Genomic DNA, 15,771 nt, shown 5'->3' with positions numbered 1-15,771 from the left:
TCTTTCCTCTGGGGAGGACATTCAGTTTGTGTTATTAAACTGATAAATGAACTTAGGCCAAACCAATTAATCTGGCATGTAAAGGAAGGGAGGGGAAATGACATGATAATCCCAAATACAATCATCTACATTCTGGACACACAAAATGCATGACAATTAAACCAAATATGACTTTTTTTTTTTTTTTTTTTTAAGATTTTGAACTTTTCTTTAGCGTCAGTGATAACTGTGCATTAGAACTATTACGTTTTTTTTTTTTTATAGGTTATTATCCCGTAATGATTCAAACTATCAGTTTAAAACCTATTAATTTACCATAGGCATTTTGCTTAAAAATAACACAAAACTGTATGGCTACTACAGAGTGACCTCAGTCAACACTGACAAATAAAAATACAGAAATACATGGCAAAAATATGACAGCCGTGGTCATAAATATGCCAATATCATTTGAACAGCGCTACCAAACCAGCAAGTGAACCCCTGCTGTGACAGTTCCATGCTACCCATTATGCACCCTTTACAGCTGTTAACATGCACCAAAATAGTTCTATGAAGAGAGTGATCATTTCCCTGTCAGCAGCACCTCTAGGAACACTAACTATATACACCCTTTCTCTCGGGGGAAACATGCTCCATTTACTCAGCCAATTCTGCAGCAATGTAAAAACAGATGTAAAAGTGTCGGGAACACAGCCATCACTCTTTACCGCGCTTGGTCTGTCATCTCAGAATGGATGAGATTCATCATGTTCTCAACAAGAAACAAACATATTGTACGCGATGTGGAGTTTAAAGTATGATTCAGTCTCACAAAGGCTGGAATGCATGACAAGGACAACAGTACAGTGACTTTTTCACCCAAACAGAGGAGATTAAAAAAAAAAGTTACTGGGATAAAAGGAGAGCGGGAAACCTTAAAAAAAAAACGTGTTCTGAACACATTTAGTGCTTTATGTTAAGTACAATGAAAACAAAAAGTAATGATGAACAAATAATGTATACTCTCTTGACAAATAGTCTTCAAATGCCAAGATGAAAATGGTATCTAATTGCCCACCGACAGCCTTGAAGCGCTTTGAAGCAATTGAGTGCTAATGTGGTGGTAATAATAATCACACTCCTGCGGTTTAATGAACTAGTCCAGCTGTGGTAGACATCTATCTGGCCTGATCAAAACTGTCTAGGTGAAGGACTTCTTTATATACGCTCCAATCTGCCAGGCCCCCAACCTGCCCATGCAAAACTTTCGAGAGAATGATTATTCATCTGCCCCATGCTGAGCACTTAAAGGCCCTGCCTAAATCTCTGACAGCAGGTCATCTCCTCCCTATCTGTAGACAGTGTGTGGTACCATGCACTCCCTCCTTACTAAAGCCATTAAAACAAAAGCAAAAAGTGGCAGCCAATTCTTTATGACAGGCAGCAACAGCATTTGTGAAATTGCTGCCAGGAAGCTGTAGCTTTCAGGAAGAGTATGCATCGTTTGAGACTGAATGTTTATGTGAACAGCTGTTGAGATCCTTGTGTTTTTTGGGGTTTTTTTGTCCATTTGTGCCGATCTCTGTCAAAGCAAAGGAATTAGGTACTTTTCCAAGGAGACCAACATCGAGTCACATTTATTTGTTTTTACTTAAGCTCTGATTGCACCAGATAAAGCTTAATCAACAGAGTGGAAAGTTGGGGCCTCTGACCTTCACAACCTCGCCACCTTCCACCTTCATCAGCTGACGAAGATTTTGCTGTAGGAGACTGGTGTTGGAGCGCCACTTGAGCAAGCCAAGAAGGTCCACTGGAAACAATTAAAACAAACAAACAAAAAAAAAAGCTGTTACCACAATGTATAGCTTTCATCCTGAAAATGGTAACAGAGTGTAAAGAGAATTTACAACAACAACAACAAAAAAAAAAAAGTCCAACATTTGAAATTAATGAGCATTTGGTACCTTTTCCAAGATACCCAACCACATTCAAATCAGCTTACAAATTTATTAATAACAGGGTTAATAATTTTATTAAATCTCTCACTTAAATTATGAAAAGAAATTGAGGTACATGAGGATGAGTCATGATGTGACTAATAGCTCCTGCTCAAACCACTTTTTTATGGCACATTGCCAAATTTGGGGTGTAAAAAAATACATTTGCATAACTTAAAAATTGGTTCTTTGCTAACTTGTCTGTCATGTGTAGACACAACACTGGTTTATGCATTGAGTTAGGTGCCATTTTTATGACTGAATGATTCAGAGGTCAATTTAATTGGCTTAAACAGAAAGAAAAAAAAATACATCCCGCTGAAAAAGGTCACGCAAGGACTGGACTGAAAATGAGTGAAAAGGCAACCAATGTCCAAAGAAACAAACTTAGGAACTTAGGAAATGTAACAATAACATTTACACCAGAGTTTGACCCATACTAGTTTTTAAGGATCACGGTATCTCTGCCTATGCTACATAAAGTTTGGCCACAATTTTTAATACAAAAGAACATTAGAGAGATATGTTCATAAATCAATCAAATATTGCATAAAAGTCCCATCTAACATGAAAAACAATTCATTTCCACTTTACAGGGTTATTACTTTCCGGATTATGTGACTGTTGGATCTGCAAAATCCTATTAAACGTCTTTTCAACATAAAATATTATTTTAAAAAAAGATAAAAAGAAAAGAAGCAATGAAAAGCTGGAAACAGTCACATGGGAGAAACTCGGAATAAGCAAAGTTTGTTTAAAAAAAACAAAATGAACAATTCACAATTGATCCAACGTTTCCATTTGATGTTCACAAATTTACTGTAAATTACTATTATTAAGTAATCAGATGGTTCAAATACATTTTCTTAGGTGTTGTCCTGAGAGAGTCTGACAAATATTTTTACAGCTTATTAGCGATCACGAATAGAATATATTCAGCCTCATCTGACCCAAGTGACGAGCAGAATCTCTTCTGTATTTTTGCAAACCTAGTCCCTGGTGGCTGCCTCTCCTTGTTCGCCATGGCTGATTGACTCTTCCTGAGCCAATCAACCATGGCAACACAGTAATGGATGCCTATCATCTGTAAACCTGACAACCTATCAGGGTTCAATCACAAGAACCTGCCTAAACTACCAGGGTCCTCCATCCCCAAGGCGATATAGATTTGGAAATTGATGCTTCAGCATCTCGGAGAGATAAATTGAATAATGCGAGAATAAATCATCAGGCAGCTTGGTCCCAGTGGGGTAGTGGTGTTAGAGGCCAACTATGTGTAGCACATGGGACTGTAAGGCACAGTGATGAGGGGGGTGAGGTGGGGTGGATATGGGAGGGGATCAGTTTTGTTTTGGAGAAAAAATACTGAGTGCCTTTTACAAATAACATCTGTCTGAGAATGGATGTCTCCACAGGCAGTAAAATTTAAAAGACTGGAAGAAACTGGCAGATGGGAGAGCAGTGAAATAATTAATTCAGAGAAAATAGGTTACATTGTCAATGCACAACTGAAATGCAAAAGACTTCACATTACCATTTGAAAGTTTGTTTACGGTTCTACTTTACAAAATCAGTTTTGTTCACTTTTAAAAGCAAACACAACTGTTAAGGAGTCTTGATCGCTTATTCTTTTCCGTTAATAGTGACAACCTTGTATGTAGTCATGAAGCACAGAAGTGCAGGCTTCTTCGGTACAGTGACGTTGGAGCAGCTTCAAATGCAATTTGAACACAGATGCCATACTTTTACATGTAGTTTCTTTCCAGTGGAGGTAGGAACAGTATCTTAATAAATTTCACTGGGCTAGGTTCTCTCCCAGATGTGCTGTCGTTGAATCTGTGTAGCGAAGCACACTGCAAATACCCAGGGAAGAGCCAGGAGCCACTTCACGGGAGCTTCCACTACTGGGAGACTGCCCGCATAAATCTAGCTTAATTAAAAAAAATGTTTCATCTCAGATGTGGGGATCAGCAGCGAGGTGCCGTGAGTATGAAGCATGCAGTCTGTTGCGAGGGGCATTCGAGAGCTCCTTTTTCCCTTTGCAAGAGAAAATCCTCAGGATAAACTGGTGGTGAGCGAACAGGCAGACTGAGGTGGGTAGGAAGTGAGTTGATGACAGAGAGGTTTAGCTACACTTAAGGGTATTTTGTTATCAATTAATGGGGTCACTGTTCATACAAGTGATAAATCATATCATGATTACATTACTAATCATATAATATCATATATTTTGCAAATGGTAACATTAAATTGCTGTTTCATCCAATCAACAGTCCAACCAACATGAGATATGTGTGATTTAAAATTTTTGAAAAACAGAAAACTGTCATCAAATCATGACAAGCTGTAACCGAGCAATCAGCTACAGAAACACTGCACTAAATATAAAAAGAAATCAGAATATTAGAAAATAATAAACTGTTGGACTGACAGACCAAGCCAGATCTTGAAGAGCTTTTGGGTTTTATTAAAGCAGCCTGACTCTGGCACTGATATCAAAACCAAAGACAGGTGAGGAAAATAATATTGATCAGTCCACACTGCAATGTTCTGCTCTCAAACCTTGGATTCTGGCATCCAGTTTTTTTGTTTGTTCCTTTTATTTTTTTTGTTAGGTGGGTATATAGGATTGATGGGAAAAAAAACCAGAAGAGAACCTGGCAGGCCTGATCACTTCACAATCATAAACTAAAAATGCACACTGCTACACAAAGAAAAGAACTGTGGTAATGACTAAAGGAGCATGACGAAGAGCCCAGGGTGTTGACCTAGCCCCCATACTCCCTGGATTTTAATCCAGAGCATCTGTGCAAACTGCTAGCAAGAACAAGCCCCACAAGCCACTGGGCCTAAAGGCTGCCGATGTCCTCATGCCACCCCTAAATTCTATGTCCATGCCCTGACGGATCAGAGCTATTCTGGTCAAACAAGGAGGACCTACACAATATAAATTGGGTGGTGTTAATGTTATGGCTGCTCTGTGTACAATGCTTTATTAAAATAGCTCAAACCTCTTCCCAGAGCTTTAGCTTGGGATGATATACCCTATACCACACACAGCTCTCTGTTTAATCAAACTCTGTGCAGTGACGAGGCCATCTGATCCCCAAGCATCCACTGGTACCTTGCAAATTATGACCATAAAGTGACAGGTAAATATGGAGAGTGGAGCTGCTCTACAGGAGTGAATCTACACACCAGGACACATACTGCTCCCCATCACTGTCACACAAGGAACAAGATAAATCAGAGAATGGAAGGAGAGGAGGAGAAATAGGAGCAGAGAATGATGTTGACTGATCTATGCTGCATACTACACATCTCCATAACAGCTGAGACAACCATTTGAGCTACTAACATTACTTCTCTGCCTAGCATAATCTGTGTAGGCAGACTCTCCTTCTGTAACTGAGACGGCTAATTCATTGACATCACCACCCCCTGAGCTGAGTAGGAGGGCACACACAATTGTATTTAAATGACAACTTATACCGCAGACTAAACTTAATAAGCTTCAAAGGGAACATTACTGTAACAACATGCAACACCCACCTTGTTCACACATTACATGCAGAAGCCGTTTGACAACAAAAACCTCCCCTTGTCCCTGAGAAATACAGAGAGCGGGGGTCTGCAGTGACCTCATTTATAAAGGTTTGCAGCGCATGTTATCAGGCTGCATCTTGAAAAGTAACACCAAACAATTAGCTTTATCTTCTTTTCATGTCTTTGTTAGACCACAGTGATTTAGCACAAAACTGTCACATAAAGCCAGCGCATTAGTCTGGCTGCTGACAGGTCAAAGATTTGTACTGAAGTTTTTAAAATGTCAGAATGTCAAGACCATGCGTCATTGTTTTGTTGTAACTGTAACCGTTTAGGAAACGACTGATCAAACTTTGGGACTGTCACCTTCTTGGTAAATCCAATTTTCCTTAGTAATTTTAATGTTTATATGCAGATTTTTTTTTTTTTCCCTAAAGGAAAGCCAGACAATCACAGAGGTTTTAAAGCAGCCTCTACTGAAAATAATGAGCAGTATATGAAAGTGTCTCCATCACGTCCATCCTGGTTCAATTTTGATCCCATCTTTTGTAGCTTAATTGTCCTCTGTAGTGACCAGATCTCAGCACCTATTTGACTGCCTGTATTTTACCTTTACATTTTTACTGCACTGGCAGTGTGTTTGGGATCACTGTCGTGCTGAAAAAAATGAAGCCAGTGCTAATCAGACGCTTTCCAGATGGCATCGCAATGGTTGATCAAAATCTGACGGTGCTTTTCTGCATTCATAATTCCATCAGTTTTGACAAGCTCCTCAAAAACACCAGCTGAACTGAGCTCACTCTTGTACCACTCTTTTGACATTGTCGATACATATTCATGACACATATTTTGTTCCCATTTTGTTAGTTGAATCCACAAAAAAATGCCAAATACAGCATGATTTGGCAGGCATAAAATAGTATTTTTGCACTAACAAGGTGATTTCCAAAAAGCTAATAGCTGAAAACTTGGCCTATCTCAGCATGGACAAGTGGCGGAAAAAAAGAAGAAGTTGCCAGTGTAAAAAAATATCTAAAGTGGACGAACGGTATCTGAAAGTCATGTCCTTAAAAAACAGGGAGAAAAAAAATTGAGCAAAGACCTGACACAGGATCTGAGAGATGCATCTGGCCCTTCAGTTGATCCAGCTACTATTCACTGAAGCCACATTAGAAATGGTTTCAGTGGCAGGGTGACTGTCAAGCCATTCTTAAGCAAGCAAAACAGGTAGAAAAGGCTGAGGTATGCCAGATTACACAAGAGCTGGCCCAGTTCAGTTTCAGTGGCAACATCAACATCAAATTGCCATCAATATGCACGAAGGAGGTCAAGAGAGAGGTACAACAATGAGTGCCTACAGCCATCTGTAAAACATGGCAGAGGCTCTGTCATAATTTGGACCTACATTTTAGCCAGTGGTGTTGGCTGATGAAATTATAAATGCAGAAAAATATGGTCACATTTTGATCCATCATGTAATACCATCTGGAAAGCGTCTGGTTGGCAACAGCTTCATTTTTCAGCATGACAGTGATCCCAAAAACACTGCCAGTGCAGTAAAAACATACCTGGAGAGAAATACACACAGTGGAACACAATCAGTCATGGATCGCCCCTCCCGAGAGCCCGGACCTCAACATTACTGAAGCAGTGTGGGATCACCTTGACAGAGAACAGAACAAAACAAAGCCAAAATCCATAGAAGAGCTTTTCCTGAAGAAATTACAATAAAAGCTTGGCTAAGAGCGTTCAGGCTATCTCAAAGCAATCATACTAAATATCCACTTTCAAGCTTGTTAGAATTGTACAAACTCTATTTTTTGTCTTATATGTTATATTTCCATGTATTTTTACACTTTTCAATAAGTCACTGTATCTATTACCCATTTTCCTTAAAGAAATGAGGGGTGGCTCAAGACTTCTGGACAGTACTGTACCTTAATGAGAAACACTGCCACATCTAATAGCAAATTATAGACAAATAATAAGAACTGAGCTGCAGTCAAATAGTTTTATATTTTATTTTATTCAATAGCCCTAAAGCTGCTCTCCTTACTTCTAATGATATATAAGGCCATGAATTCCTGAAAGGAGGTTTTAAAGTTTTAAATGATATTGAACATCTAAAGAAGGGGAAAAATGGTTTACAGTGATTTTTTTTCCCCCACAGGCCTACACAAGGATAAAGCATTAAAGACCACAAACACACATGAACATGCTTTAATAGTTTACTCCCAGCTTTTCTGTTCACTCTGCTGTTGCTTCACTGTTTAACATTAACATGGTTAACACAAAGATTTGTGTTAACGTGAATAAAAACATAAGAGCACGATGCGCTCTTTATTCAAACCGGGCATTGTACTTGATGAGTAAAACAATTAATTTCAATTCAAGTCAAAGTTAGCCTGCAGTGTTACTTATTTATTTTCACTCCTTTCAGACTGTGGCCAAAAGCACAAAAGGAGCTTTAATTTTGGTTCTAATTAAAATTGTGACTCAGTCTTGCATACCAAAAAAAAAAAAATACAGAGCAAATCACATCAAGTGAGAAAGAAAGCAAAGCAGACGTTTAGGCGGGTTTGGTTCAGCTCTGTGAAATCAGAGCTAAAAGCATTTGACCACTCACACAAAGGAAAACAGCTTTTCACACAGTCTAACTACAATGTTATGAACACAGCTGAAAAATACCAGCATGTTCAAGAGGGTTTACACTGACATCTGTGGGGATTTATAAACATGTAGAAAGGCTGGTGGGAACACAAGACGCTAAAATCCTTAATCCAGTGGCAGGCATGAGGATTTCCTAAGCTTAATAGGAGTAGATCTTCAAGAGAAAATAAAAAGGCTGTTGTTCGCTCAGCAGAGATGAACTGAAATCTAACTGAGACTGACTGGCATAAGGAGAGTAAAGAGAAAAGAAAGTAGGAGAAATAGATTGAGAAAAACCCTTCCTAGTGTTCAGCATGTGTGAGGCACATGGGGGGGGGGGGGGGGGGGGGGGGGGGGTCTCTTTTTCTCCCCAGTGAGCGCTCTTTTTATGAGTAAATGTCAGATGACTGCTTCATAAGAGCAGACATTTCATCAAGCTGGAATTGTGCTTCATCTACTCCACGCTACAACAAAAGTGAATCCACACATTGATGGGATTTGCTGTCCTGTGTGCTTCTTTTTGTTGTACAGTCCCTCTACAACCACAATATGTAATTTTACACACACACACACACACACACACACACACACACACACACACACACACACACACACACACACACCTACCTACCTGTTCAATCGCATGGTAGCAACCCTATGCACTCAGGCATGTAGACATGGTGTATATGACCTGCTCAAGTTCAAAATGAGCAACAGAATGGGGAAGAAAGGTGATTTAAGTGACTTTGAAGGCGGCATGGTTGTTGGTCCCAAAACGGGCTCATCTGAGTATTTCAGAAATTGCTGATCGACAGATTTCCACACACAACCGTCTCCAGGGTTTACAGAATGTGGTTCAGAAAAGAGAAAATAGCCGGTGAGCAGCAGTTCTCTTAGTGAAAATGCTTTGTTGATGTCAGAGGTCAGGAGAATATCCAGACAGATGAGAGGGCAGCTGTAACAACAGTAATAACCGCTTTTTACAATCAAAGGTATGCAGAAGAGCATCACTGAACACACGGCACGTCAAATCCTGAAGCAGATGGGCGACAACAGCAAAACACCACAATGGGTGCCACTCCTGTCATACAAGAACAGGAAACTGAGGCTATAATTCAAAAGTGCTAGAACATTGGGAAAATGTTGCCTGGTCTGATGAGTCTCAATTTCTGCTCTGACATTCAGACGGCAGGGGCAGAATTTGGCACAAACAACATAAAAGCAGGGATCCATCCTGCCTTGTATCAATGGTTCTGGTTGCTGGTGATACAATGGTGTGGGAGGCATTTTGCTGGGCCAGTTTGGGCCAGTTGAGGCATTGTCACAAAGCTCAAATCATCTCAAACTGTTCAAAAATTCACACTGAAATAAACAATTACAGTCATTATTTTTAATTAGAAAGTTATTTTTTCAGGTCTACTAGAAGATTAATTATGTAAACTCTATGCTGAAAGTGTAACAATTTTTAGTTGGAGAACTGCCATTTGGAAAGCCTTTATTAAGCCAATGTAACATGTTGTCATTAGCATAATATTATACCGACTTCACCATTTTTTTTGTTAGCACTGCTCCATACGCAATATGTTTGTGGAGGGAGGTGCACTCACTGTAAGCCTAAGAGCAGGGAAAGGAGAACCTGTGCAGTAACAGCCACACTCAACCGGGATAACACTAGTGCAAATAAATATGGTGAAAAACAAAGATCAATAAAAGACTAATACCTAAAAATGAATAACATGGGTTAAACAAAGATAGCAAGAACATAAATGCAGAAAAATTGTTACCATTTTGTGTAAGTTTGGTAGAGCAGACCAGGGTGGAGATCTGGAAGGAATCCTTGCTGATGGTACAAGTGCCCAGGTTCTGGATGTTTTTCCCAGTGGTGGAGTAGCCTTTCTCTTCCATCTCCAGCTTGGTGGAAGGTAGGTTCAGGTACAGAGATGAGTCCTCCAGCTTCTTTGCTTCTGCCTGGTTTTAGAGAATAAGTATTAGTCAGCTTAATAGTAAAAATCCATAGCTGCTGTTTAAGCAATAACAAAATGATTTATTCTGATGCTGTGAGGATTTGATGGATTTTCATTTAGTGCACTATCAACAAAACAAATTCATGCGCTTTTCTACCTAAGCTTTTGCGTGTGAGAAAAATATAATTCATTTCCAAACGCAGCGTTGACAGGTGAAAACAACAATACAGGAAACATGAAAAAGCCACATGAACTTTGTAATTAACATAAATGGGCACCACAACATAAAAGGTATCATTATGCAAGGGGGTTTAATTGGAAAGTACTCTCATTTCATTGTGCAGGCAGATATCAACCACACAACTTCCATAGAAGGCACTGATGGCAGGCTGTTATGACGGCAGCTGCTAATAGGGCAGTTTTTCACCTACAACTTGGTCATTTCACAGAGCGTGGGCTGTCCGACAAGCAGGCAACAAGAAACAAATAATTCAGAACAAAGACTGATTTCTAAGTGTGTTAAAAGATTATTTATTTTTGTTTACATTTACCTTGTACACGATGAGATCATGTTCACCATCCCTGAGAGTGGTCCCGTCATACCTCATCAGTTTAACAAAAGACAAGGCAAATATCTTCTCTGATTTATCTTTGGCTGTGGGGGGTGGGAGACACACAAGGAAGGCAGAAGACTTGGTTATTGCTGTTTACATTTGAGAATAAAACTGTTTTCACACATACTGTTCTTTCTTTGTTTTTGTACAAAAGCATACGTTTGCTTTTTGTCTCATTTTTCCAAAAATACCAAATCTTTCATACGTGGATACAATATGCTCACGTGAACAATGCGCCTCTTAAACCATGCAGCACTGCTGACGTTACAACAAGTCATTAACAAACCAGCACTCTCAAAGAACTGATAATCCAAACGCTAACCTCAGCACTACAGTCCCTGAGTCAGCTCCTGAGTTAGCACAAGAAACTACTGTTCCCCTCTGATGTCCTTATTAATGCTAGGACTGCATCTGTCCATGAACTGTTTATTTTTCACCCTCAACTGAAGCAAACGCACACACACAGCCCAACTGTTCGGAGCGGTTATGCATAGGTGTGAAGGAACTGTGCAGAAAATAATGCAAGGCAAGTGGGAGACGCAATCGCAGAAATACTTTAAATGTAACACATCCAGTTGGTTGTTATCTAAAAATTTATTTTTAAAGAAACAGATCTGATTAAGAAAAAGAAAAAAAAAAAGAAAGAAAAAAAGGAATATTATTTAAGTGACAAGCTTTGGCTTAATGTCCACCTCCTGTTTGCAAATGAATAAACGGTTACACTTGTGCTGCAGCTGCAGATGCGACCAATTTGTATAATCCTATAAGAGTGGAGAAAAGATGCTTGTCGTTTTGTGTGTGTATGAGCACACACATGTGTGACTGCGAATGTTGAGAGGAAGTGCTGCATAAACAAGGACGAGAGTTATGACTTTGTCCTGTAACCAGGCATTTGAATAGGGCCGCATATATCATCATTGCGGATCAACAAGCTCAGATTTACGCGCGGGGGGACGTGATTCATCGAAGTATATATCTTGCATTCTATCTGCATAAATCCCCTCATTGGTTTGCTGCCTGCAACTCACCGGTGAATAATTGCTAGGCTGAGAGGAACCAGTGGAGGGAAAACACTGTAGGCATGCCATCCAGTAATACCAAATGTATTAGTGACTTCCTAAAGGGCAGAGAGCTGAAAACTCTTAATTTGGGCAAAAAAAGGTCACTTTCAGGACAGAGCTACTTCTTTAAGCCAATCGAAGTCCGGTTTGTGTGGGAGTTTCACAAACTTCCACCTCTAAGGTGGGCTGTCACTTCAAATTTAGTTGACTGAACTGTCCCACATTTTAAAGCCCACCTGATTCATGAAGCAGGGGCATAAAGAAGCTGCCCCTGATTCATGAAGATGAAACAGAAGTCAAAAGATGTCAGGAATCTTTTACAGCCAATGCAGCGTCTGTGACAGCAGTTATCAGTCTGATGAGGCCTGACAATGTTAGAGTATTAGTCTGACACACAATGTTAGAGTTGGTCTAATTAGATACTGAACACATGAGCTTCACTAGTGGTCTTGATGAGCAGCTCTGTCACTCTGTGTATCTCCTTAAAGTTCAGCTCTAGCTAGGAGCACAGCAAAGGAAGCAGGAAGGACACAGGCACATGACAGCACAGGCAGGCAACTCAAAGGCCTGACAGGCTGTATCTGTGCTGCTTTTCATCACATGTCGAGAGGTTAAGGAGTTCTGCTTTTCCAAAAGTCCTGGGCCAATAGGCTGGAAAAAAACAAACAAACAAACAAAAATATACGTTTACACTGCTGTTGTATCTACAATCGGTCTTTCAAGGATTACTATGAAGTGGCTGATTATAGAACAGGTAATAGATATGTTAGCCAACCCACAATTAAACAAGAGGTCTGTTCCAGAAAGCAGATTGTTTACGCCGAGTTAAGTGCATGTGTGAGCAGTAAAAAAATAAATAAATAAATAAATCATCAATGGAGCTTGAGCATGAGTCACCATTGCAACAGGTTAGGGTTGCACCAATCAACTGTCAACATGATTACTAATAGCTTAGCAATTAAAGAAGGTAGCAAGCTTGTATTCCCTTTAATGATTTAAATGAACATTATCAGTATTATCAGATTCAAATTAAATTTAAAACATCAGGCTACAGTTTGTGTTGACATCTCCAGAAAACAAAGCGCTCTCTCTCATATATATATATATATATATATATATATATATATATATATATATATATATATATATATATATATATAAAATTTGAGCTGAATTGAATATGCCTAGATAATGTGGGCTCTTTGGTTTACCTTTGCTTTGCTTTCTATAAATGGCAGCCTGCTAGGGAATGCACATGAAACCTAGCCTGTATGACAAAATTTGGCACATTTACATAATGGATCTAAGTGCCCGTGTTAATCAATTTGTGCTGCCCCTTATACAATAACCAACACTTGTAGCAAAGTCATGTCTGAGTGTGCACACAGTCACTGTCAACGCAACTCTGCACACTGAAATGAATATGCATGCAGGAAAAACAAGAGAAAGCATTTCTCTCTCTGTGAGTTTTTTTTTTTTTAATTTGAGCTTGGTGCAACTGTGTTTGCAGAAATGTTAGCCCCTCTCTCTCCCCTAACTTTCTTTTCCAGTGGACAAATGTGTTTATTAATAAAAGACTCACTTGTGCACAAGGAGGGTACACTGAACACATTCACCCAAAAAAAAAAAAAAAAAAGAAAAAAAGAGAGTTTAAAGAGTTAATAAGAGGAAGGCAGGTTATGACTTAGTGCCATTTTAGCTGTTCAGCTGATAAACACGCACTTCTGTTCAATAAACAATCCATGCAAATGAGATTCAACTGCTGATATAGCCTACTTCTCTCTCTTCACACTACAAGTGGGAAAATAAACTCCCTAACGCATCGCTCTCTCTCACTTACCAGCAGTAGTGCTATTGTGTTTGGGCCACACAGTACACATTATTGAGGGTGGATAGTACTACCTTAACCAGTATGTGCTCAAAAATACTCACAAAGTCTCCAAAATGACATATTAAGTATATGAATGCTCCCACACTATAACCAATCACATTATAGCAAATGATTGTTCACTAATCAGTGTCTTATGTGTTTAAAGTGCCATAAAGGTTTACACAGTGAAAACTACAGAAAACTTTTCAGAGCAGAGAAACTGGCTGACAATCTGTACCTTCAACTCCGACAGTCACAGTGATATTAAAATGGAAAATGTATATATCTTACTCCGATCTGAGAAAGAAGCTACCGCAGACTGCTGTCTCCATCCTACATGGATGACAGATCGATCACAAAAACTGTTATCTTTAAGCTAGTCGTTGGTTTGTGCACTATGGGATCTCAGCGTTTCTAAAAGACTGAAAATATTGCAAATTAATGCACTCCATTATGTGCTTTGATATAAACTGTATATATGAGAAAAGTGGTTTGTCAGACAGCTCCTTCAAGCGCAGCAAAAGTAGATAAAAAAGGATTTTTCATAGTGAGCATATTAGGTTGACAGAGGCTAACCCAGACTTTAAGTTACATTTCTTTCTGAAATAAAATAGCACAGTTTCCTCACTCTTAGGGTTATCAAGCTTAGAGTATTCCCTTAACACCCTCTCTGGAACAGGTCCCTGGTTTGGTCTGCAGTTTATCTGCTGCACATGGAAATACACTCATTTCAGAGAGTATTATTCTGCTCTTAAAAACATTCTGTTACAGAAAGTTTGGGTCTCATACACACTGACAGTGAGGTTAAATTGTAGCAGCTGGTACTCTTTTCTTGTGTTTACGAGCAGTCAGATATCGAAGTGGGTTCTCCTTCATCTATTGAGGTAAGTCAGTGCAGAAATCACAGAAAGACATGACTACACAGATGCATACAATTTTAAACTTGGATAAAGTTAGATTAATGTGTACAGGGATATCACATTTACACAGAACCTAAAATAAACTTGGGTCCCAATACTGCTAAATGCATTCACCCACAGGGAAATTCAAAACATGCAGCCACACCATGCACAAGTCCCAAAGAATCCAGCTATTACACCTGTTAAACATGTCTCTATTGTCAATTGTTTGGCAAAAGTTTGGCAGCATCAGCATGCCCCTGCAGTCCCAGAGTCACTTGAGGTGAGCCAGTTTCTAAAGTAACCGTTACACCAAGATAACAGTAAGTCAGAGTTTCAAAGGCATGTCTCGTAACAGCATTAGTCTCCAGAGAAGCAAGGTGCCGAGCATGACAAGAAGGCCCTCCAAGTGGATTATAAGCCAGCGCTGAGCTCTGAGACCTGGCAATTTCCTCCAAACCACCTGCATGCAGGTGAGAAGCAAACAAAGCAGGAGGATTGTGGAAGTAGATGATGACAGCAGCTGCAGATTAGGGAAAGGCTATACTTTCCAATCCTCATATCCTCCAAGTTCTGCTCTGCCATCTGCGCCATATGAACTGATTGCTTTTGTATTTATTGTATACACCTGTCATGGTCCCCAAAACCTTTTTCCTGCTCCACTCCTGTGGCTGTCGGAAAGCCTTGCCATGTGGCAGGCAGATGGGCTGGCAAAACCACCAGCGCCAGGCTTCCCTGCCCTTTATGCCCCGAAAATTAGAAAGGATGTTAAAAAACAGAAGGACATACAACACTGGCTGCATTCAGCTAGACACTGGTCCCAATAAACAAATGAGTCCCCTCAGGCATTTTTCACATCCCAGCCAAAGTCTCTGACAAGCCACTCCATGATGCTGCTTTGTGCAGGAAACAGACTAATACCTCTGATTAATGTGACAAAGGGTGAGCTTCAAAGTATTTATCACTGTGCAACACATCTGCTTGGTTTGGAGATCTTCCATTATATTTGCTGGGGATAGATTAGCAGCCAATTGTGCAATTTGGTCATCTGAAAAACTGATTATTCAGAAGTTGACATTTATACTCACAGTCCTGTGAAGAGCGGTGACGAAAGGTGAACCGTAAGTGGCTCCGGTTCACGTCTTCAATGGAATAGCAACCTGAGATAAAGGACAGAACAGGATTGGCT

The 15,771-nt window shown here is 39.7% G+C and overlaps 1 protein-coding gene across 1 annotated transcript in view; it reads right to left on the bottom strand.

Annotated features, from left to right (window-relative positions):
- Positions 1 to 15,771, bottom strand: part of dock1 (dedicator of cytokinesis 1) — a 203,809-nt gene that overhangs the window by 145,331 nt on the left and 42,707 nt on the right. Inside the window, 4 exon segments of the mRNA XM_030754788.1 lie at positions 1,695 to 1,792; positions 9,959 to 10,142; positions 10,690 to 10,793; positions 15,671 to 15,733. Coding sequence (XP_030610648.1) covers positions 1,695 to 1,792; positions 9,959 to 10,142; positions 10,690 to 10,793; positions 15,671 to 15,733 — 449 coding nt within the window.

This window comes from Archocentrus centrarchus, chromosome 19 (genome assembly GCF_007364275.1).
Source record: "Archocentrus centrarchus isolate MPI-CPG fArcCen1 chromosome 19, fArcCen1, whole genome shotgun sequence".
NCBI lineage: Eukaryota > Metazoa > Chordata > Actinopteri > Cichliformes > Cichlidae > Archocentrus > Archocentrus centrarchus.
The sequence above is the reverse complement of the archived record's forward strand: the minus strand, read 5'-3'. Positions and strand labels throughout refer to the sequence as shown.